This window comes from Staurois parvus, unplaced genomic scaffold (assembly GCF_062004578.1).
Source record: "Staurois parvus isolate SC_StPar_1 unplaced genomic scaffold, SC_StPar_1.0 ptg001481l, whole genome shotgun sequence".
Taxonomy (NCBI): Eukaryota; Metazoa; Chordata; class Amphibia; order Anura; family Ranidae; genus Staurois; species Staurois parvus.
The window spans coordinates 857,364-876,731 of NW_028319277.1; the positions used below are offsets into that span (position 1 = coordinate 857,364).

At 50.4% G+C, this 19,368-nt stretch overlaps 1 protein-coding gene across 2 annotated transcripts in view; it reads right to left on the reverse strand.

Moving 5' to 3' along the window:
- LOC149435695 (transient receptor potential cation channel subfamily M member 2-like) overlaps window positions 1–19,368 on the reverse strand; it is a 155,722-nt gene that overhangs the window by 88,161 nt on the left and 48,193 nt on the right. For both annotated transcript variants that reach the window (XM_089662481.1, XM_089662480.1), the window contains exon 13: window positions 2,989–3,118. In XM_089662481.1, coding sequence (XP_089518607.1) covers window positions 2,989–3,118 — 130 coding nt within the window. The remainder of the gene's footprint in view (window positions 1–2,988; window positions 3,119–19,368) is intronic.

A 19,368-nucleotide genomic window follows, 5' to 3' on the forward strand; every position in this document is an offset into this window, starting at 1 on the left:
CCACTCAATGTCCTCCACCCCTCTCTGCCAATCCCTCCACTGGCCTCCACTCGGTGTCCACCACTCCTCTCTGCCAATCCTTCCACTGGCCTCCACTCGGTGTCCTCCACTCCTCTCTGCCAATCCCTCCACTGGCCTCCACTCGGTGTCCACCACTCCTCTCTGCCAATCCTTCCACTGGCCTCCACTCGGTGTCCTCCACCCCTCTCTGCCAATCCCTCCACTAACCTCCATTCAGTGTCCTCCACCCCACTCTGCCAATACCTCCACTGGCTTCCACTCGCCCAACAAATAAAATTCAAACTACTAACAACAACTTACAAAGCCATCCACAACTCTGCCCACAGCCACATCACCAACCTGGTCTCAAAATATCAACCAAACCGCTCTCTTCGATCCTCCCAAGACCTTCTGCTCTCTAGTTCCCATGTCACCTCATGCTCCAGGACTTCTCCCGAGCTTCTTCCGTCCTATGGAACTCCCTACCCCAAGCTGTGCGACTGTCTCCTAATCTATCTACCTTTAGACGATCCACGAGAACCTTTCTCTTTAAAGAAGTCTATCCTGCTTCTATCTAGTAAACCACCATGTATTTCCTCCATCAGCTCATCCCCCCCACAGCTATTACCTTTTGTATCACTCAATCCTTCCTCCTAGATGGTAAGCTCTAACGAGCCGGGCCTTCTGTCTCCTCTTGTACCAAATTGTATTGTAACTGTAATGTCTACCTTCATTCTGTAAAGCACTGCACAAACCGTTGGCGCTATATAAATCCTGTATAATAATAATAATGAAGAGTTTCTATCTAGCTCTCTGGAAGGAGGCAATTTTCCCACTGGTCAACAGTGTAAGAGTGTCCATCTTCCATTGGCCACCAATGTATGGGACCATTAATCCAACTAACAATATAAGTAGCCACTTTTCCACTGACCACAAATGTAAGGGGCACTTTGAGTTTTACTGCTGGTGTTTTTTTTTCTAACCAGTATTATTATTATCTGTTCCATTTCATGATTGTCACTAAAACATTTTTAGTAGGGGTCTGCTCCGGATGTCAAAATTGATAGGTATTCCACAATCTTTATTCTTTTTAGTATTATTATGTTTACAACGCGCTGATCATGCAAATGTTCCGTGAGCTAGAGATGTGCTGTATTACTTTAGCAGGGGTTCCCCGAGACACGAAAATTATTTCAAGGGTTCCTTTGTATTAAGAGGTTGATAAAGCAGCTATAGAGTCACCTTTTCAGCCATAAAGAAAAACTTTGGCTTAAGTTAGATTGAGAAAATGATTGCCAGAAATAAAGAAAAGATTTACAAATATACATTTAATTTAAATGTTCTGTTTACATTCTTTTTAGGCCTCCATGATATTCCTTCTGTTCTCTATTAGACTGTAAGCTGTAAAACATAGGACCATCATTTCTCTTCTGCTCTATTAGATGTAAGCTGTAAGAATCAGGACCCTCATATCTCCTGTTTCCTAATAGACAGTAAGTTGTAATGAGAAGGACCCTCATAGCTCCTGTTTCCTTATAGACAGTAAGTTGTAATGAGTAGGACCCTCATAGCTCCTGTTTCCTAATAGACAGTAAGTTGTAATGAGTAGGACCCTCATACCTCCTGTTTCCTAATAGACAGTAAGTTGTAGTGAGTAGTGTGACGATCGCGGCGTCAGACCCCAGCCCTTCTCACCAAACTCGTAACCGAAGGACTAGCCAATCTGAAACCGAGATGTCACGTCACGTGCGTAACAATGCCACACCCAGCTGCACCCTGCACCCCTAAAAAGTGCCGCCCTGACACCAAGTGTCAGCATGCCGTATACCGGCGTATAAGACGACCCCCGACTTTTGAGAAGTTTTTCAAGGGTTAAAAAGTCGTCTTAGATGCCGGAAAATACGGTAAGTCTCTCATATTCCAAGATATGAGACATAAGGGAAAAATGGATTTTAACAGTTTTATCTAGTCTCTACTCCTCTGGAATGTCTTTGAACTCAGAGGAAGGCTTGGGTTATCTTTTTACGAGGCATCAGATTACTCATCTTCCCAGCCCGCCCGGCACCCAGCTCAAAAATTTTTATAGCTCGGAGCTCCCTGCTGTAACCTGACCTGCCTGTGACACTTCCAACACACACACACAACCAGATGTCACTGTGATTGAACCGCGTCCATCTCTGGGTGTACGCTTTCTACAAGTAGGACCCTCATAGGTTCTGTTTCCTTATAGACAGTAAGTTGTAGTGAGTAGAACCCTCATATCTCCTGTTTCCTAATAGACAGTAAGTTGTAGTGAGTAGAACCCTCATATCTCCTGTTTCCTAATAGACAGTAAGTTGTAGTGAGTAGGACCCTCATAGCTACTGTTTTGCATTAGACTGCATGCTGTAATGAGAATGAACCTTATACCTCCAGTTCTTCATTAGATGTAAGCTGTAGTGATCGGGACCCTCATACCTCCTGTTCTCTATTAGATGTAATCTGTAATGATCGGGACCCTCATACCTCCTGTTCTCTATTAGATGTAATCTGTAATGATCGGGACCCTCATACTTCCTGTTCCCTATTAGATGTAATCTGTAATGATCGGGACCCTCATACCTCCTGTTCCCTATTAGATGTAATCTGTAATGATCGGGACCCACATACCTCCTGTTCCCTATTAGATGTAACCTGTAATGATCGGGACCCTCATACCTCCTGTTCCCTATTAGATGTAATCTGTAATGATCGGGACCCACATACCTCCTGTTCCCTATTAGATGTAATCTGTAATGATCGGGACCCTCATACCTCCTGTTCCCTATTAGATGTAATCTGTAATGATCGGGACCCACATACCTCCTGTTCTCTATTAGATGTAATCTGTAATGATCGGGACCCTCATACCTCCTGTTCTCTATTAGATGTGATCTGTAATGATCGGGACCCTCATACCTCCTGTTCTCTATTAGATGGTAAGCTGTGATCTTAATACATTTATGTTACCTGCAGCTCGCTCCTCATAAATGTCTGCAAGTGCTGTCATGTCCTCTATTTCTTTGGTATCTTCTTCCTCTTTATAGAGAGCCTTCAGGATCTTGGTGCAGGCCAAGGCTCCAGCTACATTATCCTCAGCCTGTAGGGAAGAGAAAATAACAATCAAACCACTGCATGACACCCATGACACCACATCTACAAGTAATGGTTGTTACACCTTCTAGTCAACATCTGCCACATAAAATTAAATTAACCACTTCCAGTCCAGACACTTTCCCCCCCTTCCAGTCCAGACACTTTCACCCCCTTCCAGTCCGGACACTTTCACCCCCTTCCAGTCCGGACACTTTCACCCCCTTCCAGTCCGGACACTTTCACCCCCCTTCCAGTCCAGACACTTTCACCCCCCTTCCAGTTCAGACACTTTCACCCCCTTCCAGTCCGGACACTTTCACCCCCTTCCAGTCCGGACACTTTCACCCCCTTCCAGTCAGGACACTTTCACCCCCTTCCAGTCCGGACACTTTCCCCCCTTCCAGTCCGGACACTTTCACCCCCTTCCAGTCAGGACACTTTCACCCCCTTCCAGTCCGGACACTTTCACCCCCCTTCCAGTCAGGACACTTTCACCCCCTTCCAGTCCGGACACTTTCACCCCCCTTCCAGTCCGGACACTTTCACCCCCCTTCCCCCCCAGGCCAATTTTCAGTGCTGTCACACTTTGAATGACAATTGCGCGGTCATGCAACACTGTACCCATATACATTTTTTAGCATTTTTTTGAGACAAATAAAACTTTATTTTGGTGGTATTTATTTACCACTGGCATTTTTATTTCTTTTTGCTATATAAATGAAAAAGTCCATACATTTTTTTAAAAAAGTGTTTTTCTAACATTTTGCAAATAAATAATATTTCTTCATAAATCTTGGCCAAAATCTATTCAGTTATATTTTTAGTAAAAAAAAAAATAACCCAAATTAATTTATAACCAAAAACTATAATTTTTCAAAATGTATTTTAAAATTCAACCATTCAACCATTAAAATACAAAAAAAAAAAGTTATAATCCTATACCCACAGTTGATCCCAATAATAAAAAAAAAAATTAATTTCTTCATATATTTAGGGCAATATGTATTCTACTACATATTTCTGGTTAAAAAAAAACATCCAAATAAGTCTATATTGATCGGTTTGTGCAAAAGTTATAGAGTCTACATAATAGAAAATAAATCAAAATTGCAGCCATAATCACAAACATAAAGTCCAATTAATCAAAACAAATTCCAGTTTAAAAGTCCCAAATGCAGTTCCCACGATCCACCATCACCAGGACACCCGTATGGTTCGGTCTCTTCCCACAAATTCTGACCGAAACACACTGGTAAATATAGGCAACTCAAATGGGAGATGAATATGTGCAGATCATGGAACCAGCAATCCTCATCCAGACAGATATCAATCCTCCTCTCAAGGATCTAAACAGGTTCTAAAAGACTCCCATCCAATGTTTAGAGAAGGAATAAAAAAAGAAGACCACTCTCAGTGTAGTAGTTAGATAATAAAGTCACCCTGTCTATTACAAGTTACTCGTACATTGTATTGGATGGTTACCAGTAGAGATGAGCGAATCGAAGTAGGCGAAGTGGAATTCGAGTCGAATATTGGAAAAATTTCGATTCGCGCCGAATCCGAAAAATAGCCTACTTCGGACGCGCGAATCAAAATTTTTCCTAAAATGGCGGCGGACATGTGCGGCGACGGAGCGGGGATGTCTGGGAAGGCGCGCAGACAAGGCGCGCTGACCCATAATGCATTCCTTAATGACATGTGATCGCATCAGCCAATCAGCAGCCAGCCAGCCAGCACTGTGTAATGGTCGAGCTATAAATAGCGGCCATTTTGGAATTCTTCATTTGCCTCCAATCATTCAAGAGAGGCAGACCGCTCTGTATTAGGGACAGAGTTAGGGCCACAGAAACGTTACTTGGGGACAGAGAAACGTTACTTAGGGACAGAGAAGCATTACTCAGGGACACAGAATTGTTAATGAGGGCCACAGAATTGTTACTTAGGGACAAAGAAACGCTAGTTAGGGCCACAGAATTGTTACTCAGGGACAGACAGAATTGTTACTGAGTGCCAGAGAATTGTTACTTAGGGCCACAGAAACGTTAGTTAGGGCCACAGAATTGTTACTCAGGGACAGACACAGAATTGTTACTGAGGGCCACAGAACTGTTACTTAGGGCCACAGAAACGTTATTAGGGCCACAGAATTGTTACTCAGGGACAGACAGAATTGTTACTGAGTGCCAGAGAATTGTTACTTAGGGCCACAGAATTGTTACTCAGGGACAGACACAGAATTGTTACTGAGGGCCACAGAACTGTTACTTAGGGCCACAGAAACGTTATTAGGGCCACAGAATTGTTACTCAGGGACAGACAGAATTGTTACTGAGTGCCAGAGAATTGTTACTTAGGGTCACAGATTTGTTACTCAGGGACAGACACAGAATTGTTACTGAGGGCCACAGAACTGTTACTTAGGGCCACAGAAACGTTATTAGGGCCACAGAATTGTTACTCAGGGACAGACAGAATTGTTACTGAGTGCCAGAGAATTGTTGCTTAGGGCCACAGAATTGTTACTCAGGGACAGACACAGAATTGTTACTGAGGGCCACAGAACTGTTACTTAGGGCCACAGAAACGTTATTAGGGCCACAGAATTGTTACTCAGGGACAGACAGAATTGTTACTGAGTGCCAGAGAATTGTTACTTAGGGCCACAGAATTGTTACTCAGGGACAGACACAGAATTGTTACTGAGGGCCACAGAACTGTTACTTAGGGCACAGAAACGTTATTAGGGCCACAGAATTGTTACTCAGGGACAGACAGAATTGTTACTGAGTGCCAGAGAATTGTTACTTAGGGCCACAGAATTGTTACTCAGGGACAGACACAGAATTGTTACTGAGGGCCACAGAACTGTTACTTAGGGCCACAGAAACGTTATTAGGGCCACAGAATTGTTACTCAGGGACAGACAGAATTGTTACTGAGTGCCAGAGAATTGTTACTTAGGGCCACAGAAACGTTAGGGCCACAGAATTGTTACTCAGGGACAGACACAGAATTGTTACTGAGGGCCACAGAACTGTTACTTAGGGCCACAGAATTGTTACTCGGACAGACACAGAATTGTTACTCAGGGACACAGAATTGTTACTGAGGGCCACAGAACCAATACTTAGGGCCACATAAACGTTAATCAGGGACACAGAATTGTTACTGAGGGCCACAGAACCGTTACTTAGGGCCACAGAATTGTTACTCAGGGACAGACACAGAATTGTTACTGAGGGACACAGAATTCTTACTGAGGGCCACAGAACCGTTACTTAGGGCCACATAAACGTTAATCAGGGACACAGAATTGTTACTGAGGGCCACAGAACCGTTACTTAGGGCCACAGAATTGTTACTCAGGGACACAGAATTGTTACTGAGTGCCACAGAACTGTTACTTAGGGCCACAGATTTGTTACTCGGACAGACACAGAAATGTTACTCAGGGACACAGAATTGTTACTGAGGGCCACAGAACCGTTACTTAGGGCCACATAAACGTTAATCAGGGACACAGAATTGTTACTGAGGGCCACAGAACCGTTACTTAGGGCCACAGAATTGTTACTCAGGGACAGACACAGAATTGTTTCTTGAGGGACACAGAATTGTTACTGAGGGCCACAGAACCGTTACTTAGGGCCACAGAAACGTTAATCAGGGACACAGAATTGTTACTGAGGGCCACAGAACCGTTACTTAGGGACACAGAATTGTTACTCATTGACACAGAATTGTTACTGAGGGCCACAGAACTGTTACTTAGGGCCACAGAATTGTTACTCGGACAGACACAGAATTGTTACTCAGGGACACAGAATTGTTACTCATTGACACAGAATTGTTACTGAGGGCCACAGAACTGTTACTTAGGGCCACAGAATTGTTACTCGGACAGACACAGAATTGTTACTCAGGGACACAGAATTGTTACTGAGGGCCACAGAACCGTTACTTAGGGCCACAGAATTGTTACTCAGGGACACAGAATTGTTACTGAGGGACAGACAGAATTGTTACTGAGTGCCAGAGAATTGTTACTTAGGGCCACAGAATTGTTACTCAGGGACAGACACAGAATTGTTACTGAGGGCCACAGAACTGTTACTTAGGGCCACAGAAACGTTATTAGGGCCACAGAATTGTTACTCAGGGACAGACAGAATTGTTACTGAGTGCCAGAGAATTGTTACTTAGGGCCACAGAATTGTTACTCAGGGACAGACACAGAATTGTTACTGAGGGCCACAGAACTGTTACTTAGGGCCACAGAAACGTTATTAGGGCCACAGAATTGTTACTCAGGGACAGACAGAATTGTTACTGAGTGCCAGAGAATTGTTACTTAGGACCACAGAATTGTTACTCAGGGACAGACACAGAATTGTTACTGAGGGCCACAGAACTGTTACTTAGGGCCACAGAAACGTTATTAGGGCCACAGAATTGTTACTCAGGGACAGACAGAATTGTTACTGAGTGCCAGAGAATTGTTACTTAGGGCCACAGAATTGTTACTCAGGGACAGACACAGAATTGTTACTGAGGGCCACAGAACTGTTACTTAGGGCCACAGAAACATTATTAGGGCCACAGAATTGTTACTCAGGGACAGACAGAATTGTTACTGAGTGCCAGAGAATTGTTACTTAGGGCCACAGAATTGTTACTCAGGGACAGACACAGAATTGTTACTGAGGGCCACAGAACTGTTACTTAGGGCACAGAAACATTATTAGGGCCACAGAATTGTTACTCAGGGACAGACAGAATTGTTACTGAGTGCCAGAGAATTGCTACTTAGGGCCACAGAATTGTTACTCAGGGACAGACACAGAATTGTTACTGAGGGCCACAGAACTGTTACTTAGGGCCACAGAAACGTTATTAGGGCCACAGAATTGTTACTCAGGGACAGACAGAATTGTTACTGAGTGCCAGAGAATTGTTACTTAGGGCCACAGAAACGTTAGGGCCACAGAATTGTTACTCAGGGACAGACACAGAATTGTTACTGAGGGCCACAGAACTGTTACTTAGGGCCACAGAATTGTTACTCGGACAGACACAGAATTGTTACTCAGGGACACAGAATTGTTACTGAGGGCCACAGAACCATTACTTAGGGCCACATAAACGTTAATCAGGGACACAGAATTGTTACTGAGGGCCACAGAACCGTTACTTAGGGCCACAGAATTGTTACTCAGGGACAGACACAGAATTGTTACTGAGGGACACAGAATTCTTACTGAGGGCCACAGAACCGTTACTTAGGGCCACATAAACGTTAATCAGGGACACAGAATTGTTACTGAGGGCCACAGAACCGTTACTTAGGGCCACAGAATTGTTACTCAGGGACACAGAATTGTTACTGAGTGCCACAGAACTGTTACTTAGGGCCACAGAATTGTTACTCGGACAGACACAGAAATGTTACTCAGGGACACAGAATTGTTACTGAGGGCCACAGAACCGTTACTTAGGGCCACATAAACGTTAATCAGGGACACAGAATTGTTACTGAGGGCCACAGAACCGTTACTTAGGGCCACAGAATTGTTACTCAGGGACAGACACAGAATTGTTTCTTGAGGGACACAGAATTGTTACTGAGGGCCACAGAACCGTTACTTAGGGCCACAGAAACGTTAATCAGGGACACAGAATTGTTACTGAGGGCCACAGAACCGTTACTTAGGGACACAGAATTGTTACTCATTGACACAGAATTGTTACTGAGGGCCACAGAACTGTTACTTAGGGCCACAGAATTGTTACTCGGACAGACACAGAATTGTTACTCAGGGACACAGAATTGTTACTCATTGACACAGAATTGTTACTGAGGGCCACAGAACTGTTACTTAGGGCCACAGAATTGTTACTCGGACAGACACAGAATTGTTACTCAGGGACACAGAATTGTTACTGAGGGCCACAGAACCGTTACTTAGGGCCACAGAATTGTTACTCAGGGACACAGAATTTTTACTGAGGGCCACAGAACTGTTACTTAGGGCCACAGAATTGTTACTCGGACAGACACAGAATTGTTACTCAGGGACACAGAATTGTTACTGAGGGCCACAGAACCGTTACTTAGGGCCACATAAACGTTAATCAGGGACACAGAATTGTTACTGAGGGCCACAGAACCGTTACTTAGGGCCACAGAATTGTTACTCAGGGACAGACACAGAATTGTTTCTTGAGGGACACAGAATTGTTACTGAGGGCCACAGAACCGTTACTTAGGGCCACAGAAACGTTAATCAGGGACACAGAATTGTTACTGAGGGCCAAAGAACCGTTACTTAGGGCCACAGAAATGTTAATCAGGGACACAGAATTGTTACTGAGGGCCACAGAACCGTTACTTAGGGACACAGAATTGTTACTCATTCACACAGAATTGTTACTGAGGGCCACAGAACTGTTACTTAGGGCCACAGAATTGTTACTCGGACAGACACAGAATTGTTACTCAGGGACACAGAATTGTTACTGAGGGCCACAGAACCGTTACTTAGGGCCATAGAATTGTTACTCAGGGACAGACACAGAATTGTTACTCAGGGACACATAATTGTTACTCAGGGACACAGAATCGTTGAATTAAAGAGTATGTCAGACAACATGCAGAGGAGTGGCAGAGGAGGCAATGTTTTAGGAGCGAGCAGACGTGGCAGCAGAGGAAGGGGTCGAGGCAGCACTATTCGCAGCCAGAGGCCAGTGCTACCGGTGTCATCCAGCGGTCGTGTCTCCACCGACAACCCTGCCGTCATCGATTGGTTGGCTCGGTCGTCTTCCTCTTCCCAGGTCACCTCTGACACCTACAGCCAACGGTCGGTGGGTACGTCAGACACAACCGTTAGTTGGCATGGCCCGGGAGCAAGCCCACTGAAATCACGTGTCCTCTACCTGCCCCTGTCCTTTGGTGTTCCCTCACCAAGCGAAGTATCGCATGCTGTGGGCTCAGCCCCACTGTACAGTGAGGAAGAGCTAACAGAGGGCGGTCAGGAACGGGGGGAGACATCCGCCTTTTCAGCAGCCAGGCGAACAAGTACTGGCGAGGAGAGTGGCTCGGTAGCCGGTCTAGAGACAGGTCTGTCTCCTGACCCAGACGCAGCCGAGGGGGCTAGTAGTGAGGCGGAGACCCTACTTGATGATGAGGAGGTTGATCGCACTTGGCTGCCTCGTCGTCATCAGGCAATTTCTTCCGCATCATCAGGAGAAGAGGGTGCCAGCTTGGCAGCAAGCGAAACAGTCGGTGGGTTGCCCAGGAGGCAGCAGGGTCGCATCAGTGTCAGTGGAGCCAAACGGCCATGGAGTAGAGCACCAGCTCCACTGCAGCCTACCACCACGGCCAGTAGTGGTGCCGGTGCGCACGGAGGAAGTAGCAGTCAGCCAGTGAGGAGTAGCGGGGGCAAAGTTTCCTACTCGGTGGTGTGGCAATTTTTTGTTCGCTCGTTCAGATGCTCCTTCTCCTGCTACTCCTCTTCTCGGATTCCGTCAACAGTCTTTCTTGGAATCCGTTTCCAAGAGACAACAGTTTGCGAGCACGCACCTGACGGTGCAAAAGCTGAACGTCCTCCTGTCCAAGTTTCTGGTGCTGCAGTCCCTCCCTTTCCAACTGGTGGACTCAGCACCTTTCCGAGAAATGATGGCTTGTGCCGCGCCGCGGTGGAGAGTGCCAAGCCGTCATTTCTTCGCCCAAAAGGCAGTGCCAGCCCTGCATTCACATGTAGAAGAGATGGTGGGCCAGTCTTTGAGCATGTCGGTCTCTGCCAAAGTGCACGGCAGCGCCGACGTGTGGAGCTGTAACTACGGTCAGGGACAGTACATGTCATTTACGGCCCACTGGGTGAACGTGGTGCCGGCACAGCCGCACCAGCAACTTGGACAGGTCACGACGCTTTTGCCTCCACGTTTGCACGTCCTTGGTCCAGCAAACATGTCCGCCTCTACCACCTCTTTTTCCGCCGTGTCCTCAGCCGCCACCCCCGTGCCAAGTCCCATTACCCGACCGGCATATCACATGTGCAGGGCGCAACGGTGTCACGCTGTGCTGCACCTGGTATGCCTTGGCGAACGTAGTCACACAGGGGAGGAACTTCTGAGTGTAATGAACAGAGAAATCGACAGATGGCTGTCTCCGCGCAAACTGAAAATCGGAACCATGTTGACCGACAACGGAAAGAACATGGTGTCTGCTCTGCGTCAAGGAAGGTTGTGCCATGCGCCATGCATGGCTCACGTGTTCAATCTGGTTGTCAAGCGGTTCCTAAAATCCACCATCCCACTGCAAGACATCCTTAAAATGTCACGTAAACTGTGCATGCATTTCAGCCATTCCTACACCGCAAAGAACACCCTCATTGAGCTGCAGCGGCAGAACGGAATTCCACAGCATCGCCTGATCTGCGACGTTGCAACAAGGTGGAATTCAACCCTACACATGTTAGACCGCCTTTACGAGCAGCGAAAGGCCATCACCGATTTCCTGATGTTACAAGCGGATAAAGGTACTCCCCTGTGTAACTTCGATGTCAGCCATTGGCAGCTCATGCGTGACACCTGCCGCTTGCTCAGGCCCTTTGAGGAGGCCACGCTATTCGTGAGTCGGCAGGACTATGGGATGAACGATGTCATTCCTCTGTTGCACGTCCTTGAACAAATGCTGTTAACAATGGCTGGTCAGGGTGCGGTAGACGTGGCGCACAGATCTCAACGCCACATGACCCCTGTGGGCCAGGACAGGAAGAAGAGGAGGAGGTAGAGGAGGACATTTGTGCTCAGGAATTATTGAGTGAAATGGGTGGTTTTTCCACTCAGCGGACAGGAGTGGAGGAGCAGGAGCATCTGGGAGAGGAGGAGGAGGAGGAGACAGAGGACCCAGACGCACCGTGGCAGTATGCTGTGGAGATGGAGGCAGGGAGTCCCTCGCATTCCTTGGCGCAAATGGCCCATAGCATGCTCGGTTGCTTGCGTAGCGACAGCCGAATAATAACCATCAGACAGAGGGATGACTTTTGGCTGTCCACCTTGTTGGACCCTCGCTATCGTTCCAAAATGGTGGCCTTTTTCGCACCTGCTGAGAGGGAGGCCAAAATTACGTACTATAAAAACCACCTATGTAGTCAGTTGGTCTCTGCCTTTGTGCGCCAACGTCCATCCTCAGACACTGTGGGCCCTGTGCGTTCGCGTTCCGCTGCCATGGCAGCAGGGGAGGGGTGGGGTGGTAGGAGCAGTGGCAGCTCCACCAGCAGCGGCTGCCTCAGTCTGCAGTCGATGATGAGTAGCTTTCTTCACCAGCGCAGTGAGGAAACTACTAACCAGCCGCAGCAGCAGCAGCAGCATCAGGTGGACCTGGAGCAGGAGCTCAAACAACAGGCTTGGGCCTACTTGGACAGCACCCTGCCAACCGAGGTAGACAATCCCCTTGACTACTGGGCAACGAAACTTGACCTTTGGCCCCAACTAGCTGAATTTGCCCTTGAAAGGCTGTCACGCCAGTAGCGTGGCATCGGAGCGCGTGTTTAGTGCGGCAGGAGGTATTGTAACTCCGCAGAGGACACGACTGTCCACCCAAAGTGTGGAGAGACTCACGTTTGTGAAAATGAATCAGGCGTGGATTAGTCTGGATTTCAAACCACCAGTTCCTGACACAACTGACTAAATCCGCCATGAATCATGCCCCAAACATGTGCCACTTTCAGGTCTCCTCACACACTGCTGTTGTGTTCAATTTTTTGACATAGGGTGCTGGCAGATTACGGGCCTCCCATAGCTGCTGCCAGGCCCCCAATCTGCCATGGGCCCTTATACCGCCTCCTCATGCTGCTGCCAAGTCCAGAGTCTCTCATGGGTCCCTGTACGGCCTCCCATAGCTGCTGTCTCCATCGCCACACTCTGCCATGTGCCACATTCAGGTCTCTTCACACTGCTGGTGTGTTGAATTTTTTGACATAGGGTGCTGGCAGATTACGGGCCTCCCATAGCTGCTGCCAGGCCCCTAATCTGCCATGGGCCCCTATATACCGCCTCCTCATGCTGCTGCCAAGTCCAGAGTCTCTCATGGGTCCCTGTACGGCCTCCCATTGCTGCTGTCTCCATCGCCACACTCTGCCATGTGCCACTTTCAGGTCTCCTCACACACTGCTGTTGTGTTCAATTTTTTGACATAGGGTGCTGGCAGATTACGGGCCTCCCATAGCTGCTGCCAGGCCCCTAATCTGCCATGGGCCCCTATACCGCCTCCTCATGCTGCTGCCAAGTCCAGAGTCTCTCATGGGTCCCTGTACGGCCTCCCATAGCTGCTGTCTCCATCGCCACACTCTGCCATGTGCCACATTCAGGTCTCTTCACACTGCTGGTGTGTTGAATTTTTTGACATAGGGTGCTGGCAGATTACGGGCCTCCCATAGCTGCTGCCAGGCCCCTAATCTGCCATGGGCCCCTATATACCGCCTCCTCATGCTGCTGCCAAGTCCAGAGTCTCTCATGTGTCCCTGTACGGCCTCCCATTGCTGCTGTCTCCATCGCCACACTCTGCCATGTGCCACTTTCAGGTCTCCTCACACACTGCTGTTGTGTTCAATTTTTTGACATAGGGTGCTGGCAGATTACGGGCCTCCCATAGCTGCTGCCAGGCCCCTAATCTGCCATGGGCCCCTATACCGCCTCCTCATGCTGCTGCCAAGTCCAGAGTCTCTCATGGGTCCCTGTACGGCCTCCCATAGCTGCTGTCTCCATCGCCACACTCTGCCATGTGCCACATTCAGGTCTCTTCACACTGCTGGTGTGTTGAATTTTTTGACATAGGGTGCTGGCAGATTACGGGCCTCCCATAGCTGCTGCCAGGCCCCTAATCTGCCATGGGCCCCTATACCGCCTCCTCATGCTGCTGCCAAGTCCAGAGTCTCTCATGGGTCCCTGTACGGCCTCCCATTGCTGCTGTCTCCATCGCCACACTCTGCCATGTGCCACTTTCAGGTCTCCTCACACACTGCTGTTGTGTTCAATTTTTTGACATAGGGTGCTGGCAGATTACGGGCCTCCCATAGCTGCTGCCAGGCCCCTAATCTGCCATGGACCCCTATACCGCCTCCTCATGCTGCTGCCAAGTTCAGAGTCTCTCATGGGTCCCTGTACGGCCTCCCATTGCTGCTGTCTCCATCGCCACACTCTGCCATGTGCCACATTCAGGTCTCTTCACACTGCTGGTGTGTTGAATTTTTTGACATAGGGTGCTGGCAGATTACGGGCCTCCCATAGCTGCTGCCAGGCCCCTAATCTGCCATGGGCCCCTATACCGCCTCCTCATGCTGCTGCCAAGTCCAGAGTCTCTCATGGGTCCCTGTACGGCCTCCCATAGCTGCTGTCTCCATCGCCACACTCTGCCATGTGCCACATTCAGGTCTCTTCACACTGCTGGTGTGTTGAATTTTTTGACATAGGGTGCTGGCAGATTACGGGCCTCCCATAGCTGCTGCCAGGCCCCTAATCTGCCATGGGCCCCTATATACCGCCTCCTCATGCTGCTGCCAAGTCCAGAGTCTCTCATGTGTCCCTGTACGGCCTCCCATTGCTGCTGTCTCCATCGCCACACTCTGCCATGTGCCACTTTCAGGTCTCCTCACACACTGCTGTTGTGTTCAATTTTTTGACATAGGGTGCTGGCAGATTACGGGCCTCCCATAGCTGCTGCCAGGCCCCTAATCTGCCATGGGCCCCTATACCGCCTCCTCATGCTGCTGCCAAGTCCAGAGTCTCTCATGGGTCCCTGTACGGCCTCCCATAGCTGCTGTCTCCATCACCACACTCTGCCATGTGCCACATTCAGGTCTCTTCACACTGCTGGTGTGTTGAATTTTTTGACATAGGGTGCTGGCAGATTACGGGCCTCCCATAGCTGCTGCCAGGCCCCTAATCTGCCATGGGCCCCTATACCGCCTCCTCATGCTGCTGCCAAGTCCAGAGTCTCTCATGGGTCCCTGTACAGCCTCCCATTGCTGCTGTCTCCATCGCCACACTCTGCCATGTGCCACTTTCAGGTCTCCTCACACACTGCTGTTGTGTTCAATTTTTTGACATAGGGTGCTGGCAGATTACGGGCCTCCCATAGCTGCTGCCAGGCCCCTAATCTGCCATGGGCCCCTATACCGCCTCCTCATGCTGCTGCCAAGTTCAGAGTCTCTCATGGGTCCCTGTACGGCCTCCCATTGCTGCTGTCTCCATCGCCACACTCTGCCATGTGCCACATTCAGGTCTCTTCACACTGCTGGTGTGTTGAATTTTTTGACATAGGGTGCTGGCAGATTACGGGCCTCCCATAGCTGCTCCCAGGCCCCTAATCTGCCATGGGCCCCTATACCGCCTCCTCATGCTGCTGCCAAGTCCAGAGTCTCTCATGGGTCCCTGTACGGCCTCCCATTGCTGCTGTCTCCATCACCACACTCTGCCATGTGCTACTTTCAGGTCTCCTCACACACTGCTGTTGTGTTCAATTTTTTGACATAGGGTGCTGGCAGATTACGGGCCTCCCATAGCTGCTGCCAGGCCCCTAATCTGCCATGGGCCCCTATACCGCCTCCTCATGCTGCTGCCAAGTCCAGAGTCTCTCATGGGTCCCTGTACGGCCTCCCATTGCTGCTGTCTCCATCGCCACACTCTGCCATGTGCCACATTCAGGTCTCTTCACACTGCTGGTGTGTTCAATTCTTTGACATAGGGTGCTGGCAGATTACGGGCCTCCCATAGCTGCTGTCAGGCCCCTAATCTGCCATGGGCCCCTATACCGCCTCCTCATGCTGCTGCCAAGTCCAGAGTCTCTCATGGGTCCCTGTACGGCCTCCCATTGCTGCTGTCTCCATCGCCACACTCTGCCATGTGCCACTTTCAGGTCTCCTCACACACTGCTGTTGTGTTCAATTTTTTGACATAGGGTGCTGGCAGATTACGGGCCTCCCATAGCTGCTGCCAGGCCCCTAATCTGCCATGGGCCCCTATACCGCCTCCTCATGCTGCTGCCAAGTCCAGAGTCTCTCATGGGTCCCTGTACGGCCTCCCATTGCTGCTGTCTCCATCGCCACACTCTGCCATGTGCCACATTCAGGTCTCTTCACACTGCTGGTGTGTTGAATTTTTTGACATAGGGTGCTGGCAGATTACGGGCCTCCCATAGCTGCTGCCAGGCCCCTAATCTGCCATGGGCCCCTATACCGCCTCCTCATGCTGCTGCCAAGTCCAGAGTCTCTCATGGGTCCCTGTACGGCCTCCCATTGCTGCTGTCTCCATCGCCACACTCTGCCATGTGCCACTTTCAGGTCTCCTCACACACTGCTGTTGTGTTCAATTTTTTGACATAGGGTGCTGGCAGATTACGGGCCTCCCATAGCTGCTGCCAGGCCCCTAATCTGCCATGGGCCCCTATACCGCCTCCTCATGCTGCTGCCAAGTCCAGAGTCTCTCATGGGTCCCTGTACGGCCTCCCATTGCTGCTGTCTCCATCGCCACACTCTGCCATGTGCCACATTCAGGTCTCTTCACACTGCTGGTGTGTTGAATTTTTTGACATAGGGTGCTGGCAGATTACAGGCCTCCCATAGCTGCTGCCAGGCCCCTAATCTGCCATGGGCCCCTATACCGCCTCCTCATGCTGCTGCCAAGTCCAGAGTCTCTCATGGGTCCCTGTACGGCCTCCCATTGCTGCTGTCTCCATCGCCACACTCTGCCATGTGCCACATTCAGGTCTCTTCACACTGCTGTTGTGTTCAATTTTTTGACATAGGGTGCTGGCAGATTACGGGCCTCCCATAGCTGCTGCCAGGCCCCTAATCTGCCATGGGCCCCTATATACCGCCTTCTCATGCTGCTGCCAAGTCCAGAGTCTCTCATGGGTCCCTGTACGGCCTCCCATTGCTGCTGTCTCCATCGCCACACTCTGCCATGTGCCACTTTCAGGTCTCCTCACACACTGCTGTTGTGTTCAATTTTTTGACATAGGGTGCTGGCAGATTACGGGCCTCCCATAGCTGCTGCCAGGCCCCTAATCTGCCATGGGCCCCTATACCGCCTCCTCATGCTGCTGCCAAGTCCAGAGTCTCTCATGGGTCCCTGTACGGCCTCCCATTGCTGCTGCCAGGAGGCAGCAGGGTCGCAGCAGTGTCAGTGGAGGCAAACGGCCACGGAGTAGAGCACCAGCTCCACTGCAGCCTACCACCACGGCCAGTAGTGGTGCCGGTATGCACGGAGGAAGTAGCAGTCAGCCAGTGAGGAGTAGCGGGTGCAAAGTTTCCTACTCGGCGGTGTGGCAAGTTTTCGTCAAGCCGCCCGAGGAAGTAAACGTAGCCGTATGTCGACTATGTGGCCAGAAAGTCAAGCGTGGCCAGGGGGCCCATGTTGGGACTACAGCGTTGCGTCAGCATATGCAGCGTCGCCATTCGGTGGCCTGGGAAAACCGTGAACCGTAATCTGCCTGCCCCAGCCCAGGGTTCCATTTTGTCATAGGAAGCTGGCAGATTACAGGCCTTCCATAGGTGCCGCCAGGCCCCAAATCGGCCATGGGCCCCCGTACCGCCTGGTCACGCTGCTGCTGGTCCCACAGTGTGACCTGGGTCCCTGTACGGCCTCCCATTGCTTCCACTCTGCCATGTGCCACTTTGAGGTCTCCTCACACTCCTGCGGTTTTCCATTTTGTCATAGGTTGCTGGCAGATTACAGGCCTCCCATAGGTGCCGCCAGGCCCCAAATCGGCCATGGGCCCCCGTACCGCCTGGTCACGCTGCTGCTGGGCCCACAGTGTGACCTGGGTCCCTGTACGGCCTCCCATTGCTCCCACTCTGCCATGTGCCACTTTGAGGTCTCCTCACACTCCTGCGGTTTTCCATTTTGTCATAGGAAGCTGGCAGATTACAGGCCTTCCATAGGTGCCGCCAGGCCCCAAATCGGCCATGGGCCCCCGTACCGCCTGGTCACGCTGATGCTGGTCCCACAGTGTGACCTGGGTCCCTGTACGGCCTCCCATTGCTTCCACTCTGCCATGTGCCACTTTGAGGTCTCCTCACACTCCTGCGGTTTTCCATTTTGTCATAGGTTGCTGGCAGATTACAGGCCTCCCATAGGTGCTGCCAGGCCCCAAATCGGCCATGGGCCCCCGTACCGCCTGGTCACGCTGCTGCTGGGCCCACAGTGTGACCTGGGTCCCTGTACGGCCTCCCATTGCTCCCACTCTGCCATGTGCCACTTTGAGGTCTCCTCACACTCCTGCGGTTTTCCATTTTGTCATAGGTTACTGGCAGATTACAGGCCTTCCATAGGTACAGCCAGGCCCCAAATCGGCCATGGGCCCCCGTACCGCCTGGTCACGCTGCTGCTGAGCCCACAGTGTGACCTGGGTCCCTGTACAGCCTTCCATTGCTCCCACTCTGCCATGTGCCACTTTGAGGTCTCCTCACACTGCTGGTGTGTTCAATTTTTTGACATAGGGTGCTGGCAGATTACGGGCCTCCCATTGCTGCTGTCAGGCACGTAATCTGCCATGGGCCCCCGTACCGACTCCTCATGCTGTGACGTTGCAACAAGGTGGAATTCAACACTACATATGTTAGACCGCCTTTACGAACAGCGAAAGGCCATCACCGATTTCCTGATGTTAAAAGCGGATAAAGGTACTCCCTGTGTAACTTAGATGTCAGCCATTGGCAGCTCATGCGTGACACCTGCGCTTGCTCAGGCCCTTTGAGGAGGCCACGCTATTCGTGAGTCGGCAGGACTATGGGATGAACGAGGTCAAATCAGCCATGGGCCCCCGTACCGCCTGGTCACGCTGATGCTGGTCCCACAGTGTGACCTGGGTCCCTGTACCGCCTCCCATTGCTCCCACTCTGCCATGTGCCACTTTGAGGTCTCCTCACACTCCTGCGGTTTTCCATTTTGTCATAGGTTGCTGGCAGGTTACAGGCCTCCCATAGGTGCTGCCAGGCCCCAAATCTGCCATGGGCCCCCGTACCGCCTGGTCACGCTGCTGCTGGGCCCACAGTGTGACCTGGGTCCCTGTACCGCCTCCCATTGCTCCCACTCTGCCATGTGCCACTTTCAGGTCTCCTCACACTCCTGCTGGGTTCCATTTTGTCATAGGGTGCTGTATGGCCTCCCATTGCTGCTGGCTCCACCGCCACACTGTGGCTCCAAACACTGGTTTTGGCCCCGTGACTGGCCAAATGAGTGAAATGTGCGGTG